The sequence below is a fragment of the Anopheles merus genome, chromosome 2R (assembly GCF_017562075.2).
Source record: "Anopheles merus strain MAF chromosome 2R, AmerM5.1, whole genome shotgun sequence".
NCBI classification, from domain to species: Eukaryota; Metazoa; Arthropoda; class Insecta; order Diptera; family Culicidae; genus Anopheles; species Anopheles merus.
In genome coordinates, this window is record NC_054082.1 from 5,946,078 (window position 1) to 5,964,391 (window position 18,314).

The 18,314-nt window shown below is 50.8% G+C and overlaps 1 protein-coding gene across 4 annotated transcripts; it reads right to left on the minus strand.

Moving 5' to 3' along the window:
- Window positions 1-31: 31 nt before the first annotated feature.
- On the minus strand, window positions 32-15,487 carry LOC121591044. Of its 4 annotated transcripts, none has more exons than XM_041911383.1 (10): window positions 15,442-15,487; window positions 9,974-11,791; window positions 9,717-9,902; window positions 9,384-9,638; window positions 3,480-3,665; window positions 3,140-3,403; window positions 2,784-3,053; window positions 2,442-2,705; window positions 2,158-2,364; window positions 32-2,021 (listed from the first exon to the last, which is right to left on the minus strand). In XM_041911383.1, exons 2-10 carry the CDS (start codon window positions 11,584-11,586, stop codon window positions 1,760-1,762), a joined length of 3,507 nt encoding a protein of 1,168 aa, XP_041767317.1. In that variant the 5' UTR covers window positions 11,587-11,791; window positions 15,442-15,487; the 3' UTR covers window positions 32-1,759. The 4 variants fall into 4 exon arrangements, with proteins under 4 accessions (XP_041767317.1, XP_041767319.1, XP_041767316.1 ...); XM_041911385.1 differs by having other exon boundaries at window positions 32-2,018; window positions 15,223-15,480; XM_041911382.1 differs by having other exon boundaries at window positions 15,223-15,480.
- Between the last annotated feature and the right edge of the window lie 2,827 nt (window positions 15,488-18,314).

The following is an 18,314-nucleotide window of genomic DNA, read 5'->3' on the forward strand; positions in this document are numbered from 1 at the left end:
AGTTCGGAAAATGGACACCACGTACACTATCCATGTTTGCAAAATATTCTTTTATTGTATTTTTGCTCTCGTTCACTGAGACATGAAAACCAATCTCATCATGGTGCACAATTATAATAGAAAAGAAAAAAAACTAACCCTCCCCCAGTATTCCCCCTCCCTAAGCCGTGCCAAATCGCCCGAAACCGCACGGCAAGAACACATAAACGTGGATGAAACGCAAAAGAGAATATTCATAAATTTATAACCCACTCTTTTCTCCCACTTACCGCGAGGACAGTCGGCGGTGAACAACAAAAGCAAAAAACAAAAAACAAAGACATCTTTTCGACTACTTAAACGCTCCTCCTCCCACACCCTTCAAAGAGTGGAACAGGAAAGGAACAGGCTACACGTTACGCCCGTTACGAATCTACCAGTCAAAGATACGGGCGGCCAACAAAAAAACAGTCTAAACCATAATATACAAAAAAAAGCGTACCGTGTCCACCGTGATACCGTTCGGTGCGATATTTATCCTAAACTTCATACAAGGCCTCACTCACTTCCCCCGTACTTCCCGCGCACACGACCCAGGGACGTGAACGCAAGCAGTGACACGAAAACTAAAACCGAGCAAAATAAATATAATATACAATCTACACATACGCTCCCAGCGTCCCCGTGGTCAGCGTGCAGCGAGTCGATCATAAAACGGGAGGAACATAAAGCACCTCGCGGGCCACTTAACAACGGTTTGGCTGCAGGTTACGGTACGACAAACTCTCGTTTTATGACTTTTGTTTTTGTTCGTCTCCTCTCTCGCTCGCTTCGTTCGTTCCGTTTCCAAGCGCGCGTACACTTGCGCTTCCGGTTTGTATCTTTGGTCAGTTCGTCGATGGCACACTAGAACGCCTATGTATGTGTGTGGCTGGCCCGTCGTCGCTTCTGATTTCAAATCATTTCGCCCCATCTCGCCGGTGATCTTGCGCTAACCGCAGCAGCATCATCACCACCATCAGCATGATCATCATCATGATCGCCGGTGTCGCGTATCGAATTCCTTACACTTTTATGCTAAAAATATAGAAACGGCTACCAGCCCCCCCCCCCCCTACACTTCAAACCCTCTCCTCCCCCCTCCCTTTGCTTTCTTTTGCGAGAGCTATCAACCGCCCCTACCATGTTCTTCGCTCATGCTCATGCTTTTGGGTTTGCTCGAACATTAGCTTTGATTTATATATCAACGCTCGGGCCCGTGCATGGCGTGCGGTGTCGGAAAGAAAATTTATACTAACAAAAAATCCGCACAGTACACCGAAACTCCTCCCCCACCCTACCCCATAACGAAAGGTGTCCAAAAACGATGCAACGACACAGTAGGAACGTGTTCATTTCATTTTCATTCCCGCGCGCACTCAAACACACTCTCTGCTGTGCGCATCCCATCCATCCATCCGCACACACACACACACACTCGGTTGCGTAAACTCGTTGTACGCGATAAGCTCGGCGCGCGTGTTTTCGCTTCATCGCGCGTGCACGCTGCTCCTAACCACCAAACATGGTGGAGCACTTCCGAGGACGCCACGGGCTTTGTCCGGCTTGTTCGATTCGTTCGAGTGTTCATGTTCCCCAGTGGCCCAGTGTACATCTAAACACGACACATTCTCTTCGAAACTCCCCACCATTTACACACTGCCCTTACCCGACAAGCCACCCCGGACTGGCAGTTTTAAGGCTGACCGTTGATTTTTTTTTGTTCCTCGACGCTAATCCACTATTTCTGATTTTCCTTAAGCTTGCGTATAAACTCCTGCTGATATTCACACTTCAGCTTAATGTCCGGCGGGCACATGGACAGGCGGAACTCGAGCGTGTCCGCCGACTGGTCGAGGTAGCCCTCCTCCTGCAGCCGCTCGTGATCCATAAACTGTGGCCAGCCCCAGATCTTCTTCAGCTTGAACACGTTCACGCCCTCCATCTTGATGTTGGCGGTCGGATTTTGGGGATGTAGCAGCTCCACCCGATACTCGAACCTGCTGCACGAAAAGTTGGGAGGTGGGGGGGGGAATACAAGTTGGCAGGACAAGAACAACGTTTGAGAATGGACTCGATCAGCTGTTGGTTTAGATGTAGCCAAGTGGACATTAACGTTCGAACGGACGAGTGCCTTACCTGGCAGATACACCTTCGAATAGTATCAGATAGATGCTGAGATGATTGCCACGCGCCTCATTGTGTCCGTTGGCGTAGATTAGCAGTCTCCAGGTGAATCCTAGATCGTCCACCAGCGGGTCCGAATAGACGAAGCTGTCCTTGCGCTGCATCTCCGAAAAGTTGCGTAACGTGTAAGTCTTCGTGCTGTACGACGGTATCAGTTCACTGTGGCAAAGAAAAGAGCGCAGCGTGTTGTTCCAGTCAGCAAAGTCGGGACGAAACCTAGAACTTGGGCAAATTACCGTTTCAGTAGTTCACATTCCCGCTTCGCTTCCAGCCGCAGTAGATGGTGATATTCGCACTTTGCCTTGTAGTTCGGCGGCCGGAGGGAAAATCGAAAGTACAGCGCGTCCTGCTCCTCGCTGACGAACCCATTCGCACAGATCCAGTCCAGCCGGGCGAAGCGCGTCCAGCCAAAGCGCTCCTGTATGTCGAACGACTGTGTCCCCTCCATTTTGACCGTCTTGGCAGCGTCGTTGTGCAACAGCTCCACGCAGTACTCGTAGCTGGGCGTAAAGGTGGCAAGCAGACGATAACATTACCAACCAACGATACAACGACCAACGCTGAGCAAACTAACTTACCTTCCCGGAATGCCTTCTAGCAGTCTCAGGTACACGCTTAGCCACTCATCGCGTCCCTCCTTATCACCGTTCGCGTACACGATCAGCCGCCAGCAGCACCCCAGATCGTCGTACGCATTGTCCGAGCAGATGTCCTCCTGGGCCTCCCGCAGGGCACTGAAGTTGCGCACCACGAAGATGTTGGACGCGTACTCCGGATAGACCAGCGCCTGCAGGGACGCATTGTCGTCGCGCAGGCTCTTTATCCTGGTTAGGTTTTGGTTCAGCTGGCTGGAAGGATGGAAAGCACAGTACAGCACCATCAGTTGTCGTCCGGAGTATGAAAGACCAACCACCAACTCCAACGTTACACTTACGCATTGAACTGGGTGCGCAGTTTGTCCTCCTTAAGCGTTTGGTACTCCTCCTGATACTGGCAGCGCAGCGCAAGGTTGGCCGGTCGAATCGAGAGGCGAATCAGAATCGAGCCCTCCTCGTTCAGATAGCCCTCCTCGAGCAGCCTCCGCACGCGGATAAACTTCTGGTAGCCCTGTATATCGCCCACCTTGAAGTGGTCCTCCGACTGGAACTTTACCTGGCGCGTCACATCATCGTGCAGCAGCTCCACCGTGTACTGATATCTGCCGAGTGAGTCCGATCGATCGTCCGTGTCAAACGTGTGATCTTCCCCAGAAATCGTCCACCATCGATGCTTACCTGCCCGCGATACCATCGCACAGCTCCACATACGTGCTCAGATAGCGCTGGTTGGTGTTGTTCCCCTTCGGATACACGTTCAGCCGCCACCGGGAGCCGACCGTGTCGGTGTACTGCTTCGACAGTACGATCGACGTCGTGGGATCGCGAATGTTGCAGATCGTGATTACGTTGCTGTCGTATTCGCTGCAAAACGAGATAAGCTTGATGAAAGGTGGCAGTAGTAGGCACTAGTGTTTGTGCTTAAATTTTAACGAGAAGTCAACAACCGCCATTAGCAAACGGTCAAGGTAAAAGTAAACCTCGATGCTTATCGGCAATGCGATCTCCGTGTGTTTTTAAAAACGTTTAGACACTCTCTTTTCTTTTCCCGTTTTTTTCCTAGTCCGACTATAACGATCATTATTAGCGTCCATTAGGCTTCTTCCCACTGTGGAGTAAACGCCGATCGTGCGTGGATAGCCTTGGCCACGCACACAAATTATCACCATCATAATTAGGAACCGCTGCGATCGGTGGTCACAGCTCGTTCTTGCTGCCACAGCTGTCACATGGTATGCATAATTACTTAAATCCACCTTTCACCTCTACGTCTCTTTCGCTCTCTATATCTCTCTCATAGTGTGTACTGAATCCAACACTCCTCTCTTGGCAAGGTCATCAGAAGATCTAATAAGCCGCCCCAAAACCCGCTTTTGATCTTCGGAATCGGCCAGTCATCGACACAATCTGTCAGTCCCGGATCACTGTCCAAGCGGCCAGACGGAACGCACACGCGCTGAAACAGTACACCACCACCACCCTGGCGTCATGGTTGGTAGTTGGGAACCAACTCTAATGGAGCATGAAACAGACCCTTTTTTGGGGACACCACCACTGTGTGGTGCGCACAGCAAAGAAAGTACCAAAATGCCAATTTGCCGCGTACCGGGGGTGGGTAGCCGATACTTAAACCACCAACTCGAGCCGTAATTATGATGCAAACGGTTTGCTGCAAATGGTTATTGGAGGAGACGGCATCCTCAGCTTGCTTCTTGTGTGGTTTTGCTCGCTTCCCCCCGCTTCCAAGTGTGTTCGTCCCCATCGGCTTCGATTGTTTCGTCGGGCAGGCAAATTGATGGTTTCGGACGATGGACGATGATTGGCAGCAGTTAATCTTCCTCGCGACTACACAATAGATTCATGTTTGGAGCCCTAATCGTTTTGTGTGTGTGTGTGTGTGTGTGTGTGTGTGTGTGTGTGTGTGTGTGTGTGTGTGTGTGTGTGTGTGTGTGTGTGTGTGTGTGGCACGGCAGTCTTCGTTGCTTTGGGATATTTGATCGGTGGTTTCGACAATGCACCGCAACCGATGGATCATCCGCGTTGCACGCTGGCCGGGTGTAAGCATAACCGATGCTACCCAATTTGGAGCATTCAATTAACGCAAGGCTACAACCGTTCCCAACCTGGCTGGTACACGGAACGGCTGAAACCACAGACCCAGAAGGGTGTTCGCGGTTCGATTCGCTTCACTCTCGGAAGCGTGCACAGCCCGATCCTTTTACAGAGAGTGCCTACAATCTGCATTGGTGGGTTTTTTTTTGTGGAGCTTTTCTCACCTATTAAGCGTACTGCGTTCGTTCCTTCGGATCCACACGGGACAAGTGGGTCAAGTACTTGCCCTGTACCCTGGGCAATGTCTGACAGTTTAACCACGAACAATAACACAGCCGACATGACACAACGCACAGCGGATCAATTAATTGGCCCCAATTTTCTAGCTACAGGGCTTGAGAGATTTATGATTTCAATTATTGCCCGTAATGGGTCATTCTGTTATCATACCTTGTATTGTAGACCCTTAAAAAGTTCGCTGAGGAAATTGATTAGCTACGGCACGAGCCAACATCAACCTATTTGTATCTAATGGAATGACATCGAGCAGGAATTTTGGATACCGCTCCATTCAAGTGCTTTTATACAAGCGTTTATGATTATTATTGTGCTAACAAAAGTACCCAAAAAAGCATCGCTCACCAACAACAACGAACCAATAAATCACGACGACTTGGCCGAATTGATTCGTGCTGATGGCAAACGGAACCGATCGTTCTGTCCAATGGCAAACGCGTTGCCATTAAAAACTTAATTGTCTGTTCAACAACCCAATATCCCAACCACCAACAAACTAATTAACCAACCAACAACCACACGCTCACCCAGTCAAGGACCATGTGGGTCGGCGATTCTGGCGGCCCCGAATTGCGAACCCGTCCTGACCATCAACCGGCTCCAAAAATGGCGTTAAACGGCACTAAAAATGGTGCAAATTATAGCACCCCACTATCGTACCGCGATCGATCAATTGACGTGAGGGGAGAAGGCACACAGTATGCTGCCGGTCCCCGCATACATACAGAAAACAGAAGGGAGCACAGGATTATTCATATTGATGCCGGTGTCTTTTAGTCGTCTTCTCTGAAGTGTGTGTGTGTGTGTGTGTGTGTGTGTGTGTGTGTGTGTGTGTGTGTGTGTGTGTGTGTGTGTGTGTGTGTGTGTGTTTGTGTGTGTGAGGGGGTCTAAAGGCAACTCCCGTAAATCAACGCTCACTTTCATCCAACCATCCATCTCTTGTCGGATGCTCTTTTGAATGTACGATCCTGAGTGGTGCGGTCCGACGAGTGATCTGCAGATTCAAGGCCTGAATTATGATCTCCCAGCGTTTCCGTAACGCGTTGTCCCCTAATGATTGTGCGGCTATTATTTGAGTGTGTAACAAATATATTTATCTAAAAGTGCCCTTTGTGGTGCTGCTAACACGCAACACGATGCTTGCAAACAGCACAAAACAGCCGCTTTAAACTAGATTGAATGCGAAAAAAAAACCCCGCGCCTTAATTTACTGCCGCCTGGCGTCGTCGTCGCTGAGGAAAGAAACCATGCCAATCGATCGCTAATAAATAGCACCAAACCGCGATGCAAAGATGCTGTCGCTAACAAGCTAATTGTAAGCCGCGATTGGTTCAGAGGCCGCTGTGGATGTGGCAAACCGAAACGCCCTTGTGGTGATTGCAGGCAAAAAACACAAATGACAAATGAGAATCTGGTCGAATCGAACGGAGCAGTTCAAAATGAAAACGTCACGCAAGGGCATGAAAATAGCGATCGATTGGGTTGGCAGAGCACGAGATCATTTCTTGCTGCTTCGTTTGAACTGCGAACGAGTTCCGTAGTTCCTCTAAAACCCCCCGCAAAACTCAATTCAAACAATCGATCTCCATAAATCATTACCACACTTAGCCGGTGGGGTGCCGCAGTCCGCCCTTAAACATCACAAAGTCGCTCGCCTCACAGTACACAGTCGGGTACGTGCAAGGTACGCAAGCGATAGCATAATGCGCGGGGAGATGAATGCATTAAAAATAAATAAAATAAACATTCATCACCAAACAAAAAAACCCCTCCGCGAGGTGGCTAAAACCACAATGGGACCCGTTGTGAAAATATCGTGGCCTCCCTTGGCCCACAGATATTCTCGTACGGGCGGGCACAGATATACACAGTGTAAATAAAACATAATTAACACACCATTTAAATATGCACCCAACACACCCGTCTCGGCAGCAGCTGCAGACAGGGAGGACCAATTTACTGAACCGAGCGGGACCAAAGAAGCCGAGAAGACGTTCAAGCCCACACTCTCCCTGCAGACGAGTTGATCCGCCGCTTCGGTTTCGGAATTGTTACCCCGTTGCGATTGGATCGGAAGCTCACGAGGGACGGGCAGAGGGTTTGCTTGTCACCGTGGCTGGGGCTGGGCTGGGAAATTTAATATAAAAATCTACCCACCAATCTGGACCGTGCTAAACAGCGAGGGAGGGAACGGGAGAATTGGGCCATCAATTGCACTTTGCTTTGGGTGATGTAAAAAAATGATTTACAGCTGCACATCGTAATGGCGCACGAGGGTGGAGAATTGTTTGGAGCAAGGAGCGCCGAGGGAACGGCCAACACTGAAACACACTTGGACAGGGATGCAAACATAAGCATCAGGCGAAGCGCGCACACTAGCGAATTTTAATTAACTCTTCCACCCAGCCCGCCCCCGGGGCCGGCCGAGAGTTGTTCTTTGAGTTGTTCAAACATTTCCCAACGCTTTTGCTTTCCTTAATTATGATTATTTTTATTCCCGCTGCCTGCTGCAGGAATGATCTCTTGAAGGCTCTCTTTTTCGTCCCCCCCCCTTTTTTTGTTTTGTTTAAATTAATTAAACGCGCTTCAGGCACCCCAGAATATCAAAGAAAAGTAACAGTTCGATGAACAAGACGTCACCACCTGAGCACCCAGGCACTCCACTTTCACCAGTCTTCTGGCGTCGCCGCACCGCAGAAGCCTCACATTGTTTGCCTGTTTCGCAGCAGATTGGCATGGGGGGAGGGTGTGTCTCGGAGGACAGGTCTATTTTCTTGCCAAACGTCCCCCCCTTTCCGTACGACTGTGCAGGGAACGAAGACGGCGTTGGAAGGACGGGCGGCTTGTATGCGCCGGCATTAAGGTTCTGTGGCCCCGGCCGAAAACCTTTGCGCGCCGCACGGTGTTCGCGGGTGGCCCAGTATGCGCTAATTGACTTCACGCCAACAACGCACGTCAGAGCAGCGTGCAGAAGGAAAACGAAGACGAAAAAAACACACACCCAACGCTCGCGTCCTCGCCCAAACACCACCGAGCGTCACCGAGCGGGTTGAGTGTGAGCGAACACGCGCAAGGCACCGTACATCAAGTCGATCCGCACGTGAAGATGGGGCACACTATCGGAAAGCGGGGCCAACAGAAGAAGAAGAAGAAGAAGGGGATCTCTCTGCCGTCTAGCGATCGAAACAGTACTTTCCCTCGCATTGTTCTTGCAGAGCCCTGTGCAAGGAGATGGGGAGCAATTTTGTTTGCGGACGCATGATAATTAGCGTTACATTAAATTAATATGTTCCATTGGTGACTTCAATTACTCCGAGTTTCGGTCCACCGGCTCCTGCGTGCCAGCTGCGATCTGAGGCTTGCAAGGTGTATCACGTGAGCCACGCCACGCTTCCCAAGGTTCACCAACGGGGTTTGGCGCTGTGAATCATGAAGCTCTCACAGAGCCAAACGCCAAACACTTCCCGAACGAGCGTAAGGTGTGCTTGGCTCACGTGGTCAGAATACCTCACCGCGATGATGCCACAGTGCTCTCCCACAGTGCCGACGGGGACTGGCGAGTGGGGCAGGGGTTAGAGCTATTTTTAGTGGCAACACGATTGGACTCCCGCAGACGTGTCGTTTTCCACCCTTCGAACGCATATAGATGGCACGCAAACTGCTGCAACCAACACGTCCGGGAGGTGTTTGAAGATGCTCCACTTAATGTCCCATCCTCCCAGTTTACTCCCTCCCCCCCAGTGGGTGACCAATTAAAATTTCTCGTGATTGATCCCGGGCTGCACTTTCGCGCATTTGCTAACACGCGGAGGTTCAGGACGCTTCCCTTTTTTCCCAATGGCGAATATACACGAACTCTTCAATGCGATGATCGCCGTTTGCGGCTCGTACATCGCAAACGATCCGCGTCGCCGCTCCGCTTTGGAATGAAGATCATTTAATTCTAGCCCCAAATCTGGCCGTCCCGGTGCAGGGCGTTTGAGCGTGTGTAACCTGCCAGGAAGTACATTACGTACTAACAAGCGTGTGCCCTGAGATGTTTGCCCTGGGGCATTGGGCGGGAGTTTGGCAAATTAGGGCCCACCTTGTTCTAGGAATAGTTTTCCGCCGGCATCTGCTTGCTGGTTGGAATTTGGAGCTCTCCTCGAGGTAGGATCAAGCTAATTGGATGATTAGTTTCCGGCATCCGGCCGGAAGACTTGATGCAGATTTGCCAGCAGCCGTAATACTTACTTGATGTTATCCTTCATGAAGCGATCGATAAACTCCTGCTGGTACCGGCTCACCATGACGATCGTGGGCGGCCGGACGGAGAACTTGATCTGCAGCGAGTCGTCCTCCGGATTGAGGAAGCCTTCCACCTCGAGCTGATCGTTCTCGATCAGATCGTGTACCGGGCCGGTTTGGTGCAGCTCGAAGTGATCGATCTGTGTCAGCCTGATCGCTTTCGCCGGATCCTCGTGCATTAGCTCGATGCAGTATTCGTATCTGTAGAAAGAAGCACACAAAATCAAGATTACGATCCAGAGATGCTCCCTGCCGGCACTATGCTTTACTCTTCCGAACCTTCCAATAACGCCGTCCGTCATGATGAGCGTCACCGAGAGATGATCACTCTTCCAGATGTGCAGACGCCACCCGAACCCGACCACATCGCGCAACACGTCCGAGGTTCGGCATTCTTCCATCGGTTCGATCGCGTGGTAGTTCTTGATGACGAACACCTCCGACCGGAACTCGGGCACAAACTCACTGGAAAATCCAATTACAAAAAAAAACGGCATGTCACCCAGAATCATGGCTTTAACTTCAACTTCGCTTACCAATCCAGATCCACCGGGACGTGCTCGTGGCGGAAAGACTTCGAGGCGGGTGTTTCAATCAACCGAGCACAGCGCTGCAGAAAGTCACCGTCCTTGAAGAGTAGCTCCGGTTTCGGGCATGCCTTCAGCTCACTCTCCAACCGCCGGTAGGCGCCGGTAACGCGCGCAATCTCGCCCGCCACCGAGTCCTTCTGGCGCTGGAGCAGCGTCAGCTTGGCCTGTATCTGGCGCTCTATGTTTTCCGCCTCGGTGTGCAGCAGCTGGCTCAGCTCCTGCAGCTTCCGTGCCTTGGACGCCCGAACCCAGTCAATGTTCTGCTCGATGGCACGCAGCACCGTACCGACGTCGGCCAGATACTCCCTGATGCCACCGAACTCGTGCCGGATCTTCTCCACCTTACTGTCGTACATGGTGGTGATCTTCTTGAACGTGTGCTCGGCGTGCGTGTCGTCGTGCAGGGCACAGGTCTCGCAGATGCATCCATTACAAGACAGACAGAAGAACAGCATCGGCAGCGCGTGCGTTGGACAGAGGTTATCGGAGACGCCGGCAGTAGAGGAGTCATCTTCCCGCACGACCCTTTCCGGCGAAGATGCATTCACGGGTGAGGATCTCTTCAAGCTTGCCTGGTCGTCAATCGGAGGCGATGGTTGCTTTTCCACGACCGTAGCCTTTGCACTCTCAGCCGCCTGTTTGCTGCGGTAACCGTTTCGGCGTGTTGGCTTTGGTTCCTCGAACGTCACCGTGGGTCTTCCATTGCTTTGGTTAGCGCTTTTGCGCTCCTTGGACGTCGTCTCCGGATGCACCCCGTTACAGATGATGGGCTGTGGTGGTTTTGGTTTGTTTCGTCCGTTTTCCAACGGGCCGGAACCTGCCTGCTTCCCGACAGCGTCCCATTCCGTACCGTTCTGCTGCGGTGATGTGTTATCTTTTCGCTTGTCATGCTGCTTCACCGGCTGCTGCTGCTGCTGTTGCTGCTGTTGCTGCTGCTGCTTGCCGTTCGTCATCGGTGGATGCATCTTTCCCGGGCTGGAACCGTTCGGCAGGGCACAGTCGGCCGCCGTAACCGTTCCGTTCGTGCGCACGGTCTGTGAGCCGTTCGGTGTCGCATCGGCATCGCTTTCCAGCACCTTCACCACCACGCGAATCGTACCCTTCTCGGCCGTCGGTGGCGGTGTGGCCGACCCATTGCCGTTCCGCTTAAGTGACCCATTGCAGGCGTCCCCGTTGCTGAGGTGGACCGGTTCACAGGCGCCGCTGGCCAGCTTATCATGCACCGCGGCCGCACACTGCACCAGATTCTCGAGCGGTAGCACCGCGTGACAGTTGGGACAGTCGATGCCACCGTCGGGCGTTTGGGCCCGCTTCGCGCCGAACCACTTGGTGATGCACTGCAGACAGTACTGGCGGGCGCAGTTCGGACAGCGGCTCGGATCTTGCGGCTGGTTCCAGCACAGCAGACACTCGTTCAGGGCGGCCGTATCCGACTTGGGCCGGCGGTTCAGAATCACACCGTTCGGCAGGACGATCTGGGGCGATGCGCTGTGCAGGATGCTGGTGGTGGTGCCGTTGCTCTTGTGGTTCGCCGCACGTCCGACGCAATCTCCCATCATCGAGTGTTAGATAACGGCATGCACTACAGGTCGGGGAGAGCACTAAGGGTTTTTGAATGTTTATCGATACGCGCACATCAAGCAGGGGCACTGCGGCACCGCACACATTCCGAGCACTGTGGCACTGCACACAACTCTAACACAACTCGGCACCGCACACCACCACCACCAGCGCCTGTTGATGCACTCCGCTGCCGGGAAAGGACTAAAGAAGAAAGGAAATTACCACTCACACCAAACGATCGACAAACACACACACACACACACACACACACACACACACACACACACACACACACACAGAGACTGACACAGAGTGCACGACTCATTTGCGAGAAACTCATTAACCATCTGCATCATGCTCAATAATCCTCAGCGTCGGGTGCACTTTACCCGCAACCAAGGAAGGCTGGCTTGCACACTTTACACCACAATTTAGCGCTTCTGCTTCATGCAAAATGCTCTCCAAACGCGTTTTCTCGCCCCGTACAAACACACATCCGGTGGGTGAGTGGAACAAAGAAGCACCGAAATCTTAAGTAGAGACAGCGAAGATGCACTTGCATCGTAAAGGTTTTAGCTCGTGATGAGGTGGAGGATCAAAACGGTGCTGGCGTGTACTGGCAAATTTCCGAGCGAATGTCCAAACAAGCTGTCCCGAAGTGGAGGGTGATTTACATCTTGTTGATCCTGAAACAACAGGCCCTCGCAGGCGGTCACGGGATTCCGTATTCTTCAAGAAACAATAACAAAACCAGACGCGGAACAACGTTCACCGTTACACAACGCTGCCTCTGCAACGTGATCCAAGCTGCAGTTTATTTGATCTTGGTGTGAGATCACACACACTCACAGTCATCGGTGCGAGCTCATTTCCTGTAGGAGGAATACAGATTAGCCGAAATCCTGGCAATGATTCGCAAAACATGTCATTCTCACTCAAGTGTACATTTGGACAAATTGGAAACGGTTTAGTTTAATAAATGTGCTGCTCGTGCTTCCCGCTCTGTAGCGTCCTTCTTCCACCTTGCGATTGAACCTCTCCCCGCAAGAGAAGTACCGAAAACGGAGGATCAAGTTTTGTATCTATTTTTCTTTTTCTTCTTCTGCTTCTTCTTCTTTTGCACATACATTCGCTCTTTTAGCTCGATTAGTACACCCAGCCCGCCTCTCCAATTTTTTTTGCTGTTGTTGTTGTTGTTGAGGGAAATCATACCCCAAGTAGTGAACCCATGCCAAGTGCGTTTTGCCGCGGTATGATTTCAACACCAAAACCCCAAGCAGTGCCTCCTTCTCGCCCGTGTCTCCAACCTCCCCGTCGCCCCGTTTCGGTCCAATCTCTTTGGCACACCAGCAAAACAGGCAGCTTGTTGTGGCTCACCCGTTGGGCAGGTTGTTGGTGACACGGCAGGGTGGCTGGCTAGGTGTGTGGAGGATGCGTGCTGCCATGCCGCTTGCCCGTGCCCGTTCGCGGTAGTGGCAGAAATTTGAGACGAGACTAATGACTGCTCGACACAAATAGTTGTACCATGTTATAGTGCAATCACTGTGCCGTGTGTTTGGTAGCGGGAAGGCTTTGGAAAGAGGAAACGGAGGAAACGGAGGGACACTTTGCAAACGGGGTCATGCGCAATCAGTAGCCAGGGGATTGCAGGGCTCGGTCGGGAGGTTGCATTTTTCCGCCTGATTAATTAAGATGTTTCAGGTTTGCTGCTAGACCTAGCGACTGGCACAGTCAGCATTGTCGACGCCATACTAAAGAGTCGTCAGGTTTGGGACTGATAGCGCGAACAGGAGCTAGGGAAGCAACTACCTCAGGTATATGAATGGTTATTATGCACATACAGGGTTTTCCAGGAGTTCTCATAGCTGTGGAACACTTAATTGACTCCTTCTTAAGTGAAATTAACTTAAATGTAATAGGAATTGGGCTCTATGGCACGCTTGTTGGACAAATCCAATAAGAATTTCGCATGAGCTTGTCTAAATAGGCTGCCATAAAGTCCCATTCCAATTCAAACGAAGTTCACTTCTAATAAGAAACAGTCAAGGAAGTGTCCGACAACTATGATCGTCCCCTGGAAACCCCTGTAAACGAGACTTTCTAGCCTCTAATATTGTCCTTTGGTGTAGTCGTCAATCGTACGACGTCATGGGTTCAAGCCCCATATGGACCGCGCCGCTAATACTCGCAGGAATAAATAAGCCATAGAAAAAATCTGGTTTATCACACTGATCAAGACCAACAGCCTGTTGTAGGAACAAGAACCTCAAATTCAATGTATCCAGATATTCAACTACATCTGCAGTGTTCGATAAAATGGAATCGAAGCTGCTGTTTTACTATCAACAAAAGTCAGTGATATCATCAAGTATATCCATTTCCTTCTGTTAGTTGCTCTAACGGCCCATGATCATTCTCATGCTGTTTGTATGCCAATGCTCGTCTCAAACCGCATTTCGCTCCTTTTCTCTCCTTGAACTCGTGAAAATGGGAGGAAAACTAGCTCTCATTTCCGTCACATTCTCTAATTTCTCACACTTGCGCCGCTCTCCTTTTCTCTCTCTCACACGCACACATTTTTCCACACTATCACTAACACACACACTCGAAGGAAAAGCCCGCTCTCGCGGGAAAATCAACATCGACACGGTCGTTACTCCACTAAGATGGCGCTGTAGCGAACCGAACCGAACACACACACCAGGCACCGCAGCACGCCTCAGTGCGTGAAAATCTCGCGAGCCCGCCAGCCGACCCAGGTGTCGCGATGTGTGTGCGTGATCGTCACTCGGGGGATCACTGCCGCGCGACCACCACCACCACCACCACCACCGCCCGGTGGTGCGCCGATGGAGGTTAAAGAAAAAAAATATTTTTAACCCACTGCTGTCGCCGATTTTCGTGCGCGAGATGTGTTTTTCTACCCCGCACCGTACCGCATCGCATCCACCTGCCAACACCACCACCACCACCACCACCACCACCACCATTTAGGCTCAACTGTGTCACGTTTTTCTTCTCTGCTTCTTGCCTCCAAATCTTGTATTCTTATGAAAATAATTAAGAAAAACCACTCCTCGGGCCTTCCTTTGCAGCTCGGCAGTATTAGAAGTGGAAACTCTGGCCGACCGTTTTTCACACATTTTCAGCACGCCAATGTCACCGATTTTCACTTCAATTCGGTGACAACCTTCGACACCTTCACACCCATTCCATTTCCCTTTCTTTGGCACTGCACAGATACATACAGAGAGAGAGCACGCACGCACGGTATTCAATGAGGTTTTCCGCATTTCACGCACCCGCCGCGTTGGCTTAGCCGTGAGGAAAACCGCACACACAGATCAACCCCAAATAAATTGGGCCACGCATACACTTGCACACACCATGCTAAGCACAAACACACACATTCATCCACTGCACGGGCCGTTCGCACACCAGCAAACACAGTAGACAGTGTAATCCGACATGTTCTGAGCTTGAGAAAAAATCACTTTTCCATGCAATTTAAACCGCAAGGCTCAGCTCCAACGCGCTTGGTTGAAGGTAAAGATGACACTATGCAAACCCCTCCTTTCGAACACCTTCCCCCGGTAACAACCGGGTGTCAAATGATATTAGATTGAACTAACACTTTGCATGATCGCTGCGGTCGATCGATCCTCTTAGCGCATGGTTCCGCACGAATCACTCGAAAAACTCTGGGTCGTATTCAAGGCGGAGAAAATGAAGAATTGAACACTCAAACAAAAGAAAAAAACGAGGAAAAAACGCAACAGAAGCTCCCGACGATTTGGTGCGGTTTTATTTTTTTTGGAGATGGAACCAAATTCAGAAAAAACGACCCAGACCCAGAGCGACCACCCCGAACCGAAACCGTAGAACGACCACCGAGAACTGAGATGATTTCGGAAAGTTGGAAAGTTGGTGAGAAAATTATTTTGCACTAATCGCTCACACTCACTCCTCGCCAGCGCTAGTACATACACACGCACAGTCGCCCCGAATTCTAACCAATTCTTTGGCTAACACGCGGGGCGGAGAAAATAGATCCTCGCTTCGATGATACAGTGTGAGAATGAGAGAGAGGATGTGTGTGTGTGTGTATGTGATCAGTTTTTCTCACCAGCATTACAGATGTGAGAGAACTCTCTCTCTCTCATTTTCTAATGGTGCGTAAAGCAATCCAATGCACGATGGGGAAGATGCACGTAACAATCGATCACGATCTTGGGTTGGGTTGTAACACACCTCCGCGCCCGGCAAGCCGGCTGATAGTAATCAATATACTCTCGCGCCTCCCTTCTGTTACGTCATGATCAGGGACGGGGAGGGGGGAGTTAGCAGAGCCGATGCGTGTCACTAGGTATGAAGGAGTTTTGTGTGTACGTGTGTGTTTTGTGAACGCCCACAGGGAGCTCCCAGCTCGTCCCTTTCGCAGACTCGCACCTTGGCGCGCCGCTTCCCACGCAACCGATAATATACACTTAATAAAGTTTTATTTTTAGCACGCACGAAACGTCAGATCGTCTTTCCTTCGCATCGGCTCTGTTGTGCACAGTGCGTGACAGTTCGGTGCGTTTCCGATGTGTCGCGATCGCTCGCACGCTGCACGCACTACGGCTCATCCAGCACAGGCGAAGCGTGAAGTGCGTGAGCGCCAGCAGGCCATGATCGATACACGCTATCGATGGGTGTCTATGCGGGATTAGAGAGCCTGGAAAGATGACGCTTGGTGGTGACGGTAGATGACAGTTTTAGCATATCATTTTGTAGTTCTGTTCCGAGTTCTGAGAGAAACATTAAAAATTCAACATAATTATTATCCAAAGACTTCCATTACCTGGTATGGATTTTATGTAAGCGCGATCACTTTCACCGAAGGACATTCCCAGCATGCCAATTTCGACCATCAATTATTCTCCCCACAGGGATCATTACTCATACGCACCGTAGGGGCTATGTCTCGTTCGTTAGGCTCCTTTGATTAAGATCGTCCATTCTTCCCTCACTTCTGTTGGAATGATCTCTCGCTTTGCCTCGCGGTCGCCAACCTCCCTGATTGATCCGACGGGCGTGTTTTTGATCGAACTAGATAACCACAGCTACCGCTCCGGGACCGATCCGGATCCGATTACACAAGCGGCAACAAAATACGCGACCGGCATTGGACGCCGCTCTTTTGACCCGCTCTCCGGCTGGCTAATGAATTATCGAATCAAACTGTTCGCCAAAATGCTGGCAATAGGTATCTGGTATCGGCTAACGCTAACAACACGATATCAACGCTAATAACACCCTGTCGGTGCGCTATTTAAGGTTCAATCTGCGCCATTGTTTTAGTCACCCTTTTGGGATGGCGGGGAGGGGTTGTGGTGGTAATATAAACCGGGCCTCCACAGCAGCTGTAACCCAGTTGGCTTCGTCACGATCAAACACAAGACCCCTTGCAGAGTTCCATCACCTTGCTTCTCTTTCTCCTTTCTCTTGGCGGAAGATACCAAGGCAGAGTCAAACGATACACACAGCCACACACAGCCATACACACACACACACCCCGCCCAGACCGACCCAGGCCTTATGGACGCGCTAAAAATAACCCCCCCGGCGGGTATACATTTCCGATTGCATAAGTTTTGGAGATTCTATAAATATGTCGATTACTGCGGTTCAGCCAGCGCAGCGTGCTCATTTGTTCGACTCGGTCACGATCTCACTCCATCGCCTTTGCACACTCTCTATTTATCCCTCTCTCTCTCTCTCTTGCTCGTTCGCTCGCTCAGGTACTTCACCAGTTAGGCAGAAGGTGGCCCAGGATCCCAAAACTCCCAAAACATCCCGCCAAGTGTGTGTTGTCCCCCGGCTTTTCAGCCATTATGATGTGTTGTGAATGTGGATCGGAGTCTAACGAGAGCTGGGCCCGGGGATTACGACTCCACGACACACACTCACCCTGCACGTGCAGCAGTGCACGGGATCGGCAGCTATTCGATCATTAGTCATTCGCCGCCGTCAGCTACTTGAGCGCGTGCTTGCACTTCTAGCGGCGGGATTAGACGAGGCGTGATTTGTATTTGTTTTATGGATGCCGTTTTGTATATTTCAAGTCGCCGAAGGGAGACAACATTTCAATTAGATCCAAAGCCGTCGGAGCTGGAAGTTGCTGGAAGTGATGGTGTAATTGAATTAAAATAGCTTCTGAAATAACGCCTATTGGGTCACATTTGATTTTCCAAGTTCCTGAGAAGTCTGATGTTCCTGTAGTCACACGTGTGTGGTTTGTAACACTGTAGCCAATCCATAGCGCGTTTGGGTCTATAAAAGACCATCTTCTACTACTCTTACTTACTGCCACTGTCTTTATCTAGCAAGATAACATACCAAACTGACCCTCAAATCACATCCAATCTCTCCCACAATCAGCGAAAAAAAGTGAAGAATTTCCCCCTTTCCCAACTTCTTCTTCTTCTTGTTTGGCTCAACAACCGATGCCGGTCAAGGCCTGCCAACCCACTTGTGGGGTTGGCTTTCAGTGACTTATTGATTTCCCCCCATAGCAGGATAGTCAGTCCTACGTATGGCGACACGGTCTATTTGGGGCTTGAACCCATGACGGGCATGTTGTAAAGTCGTACGAGTTGACGACTGTACCATGAGACCGGCCCCTTTCCCAACATCCAAATCAAATTTTGGAGTATCCCAAGCACTCTCACCTTCCGGTACT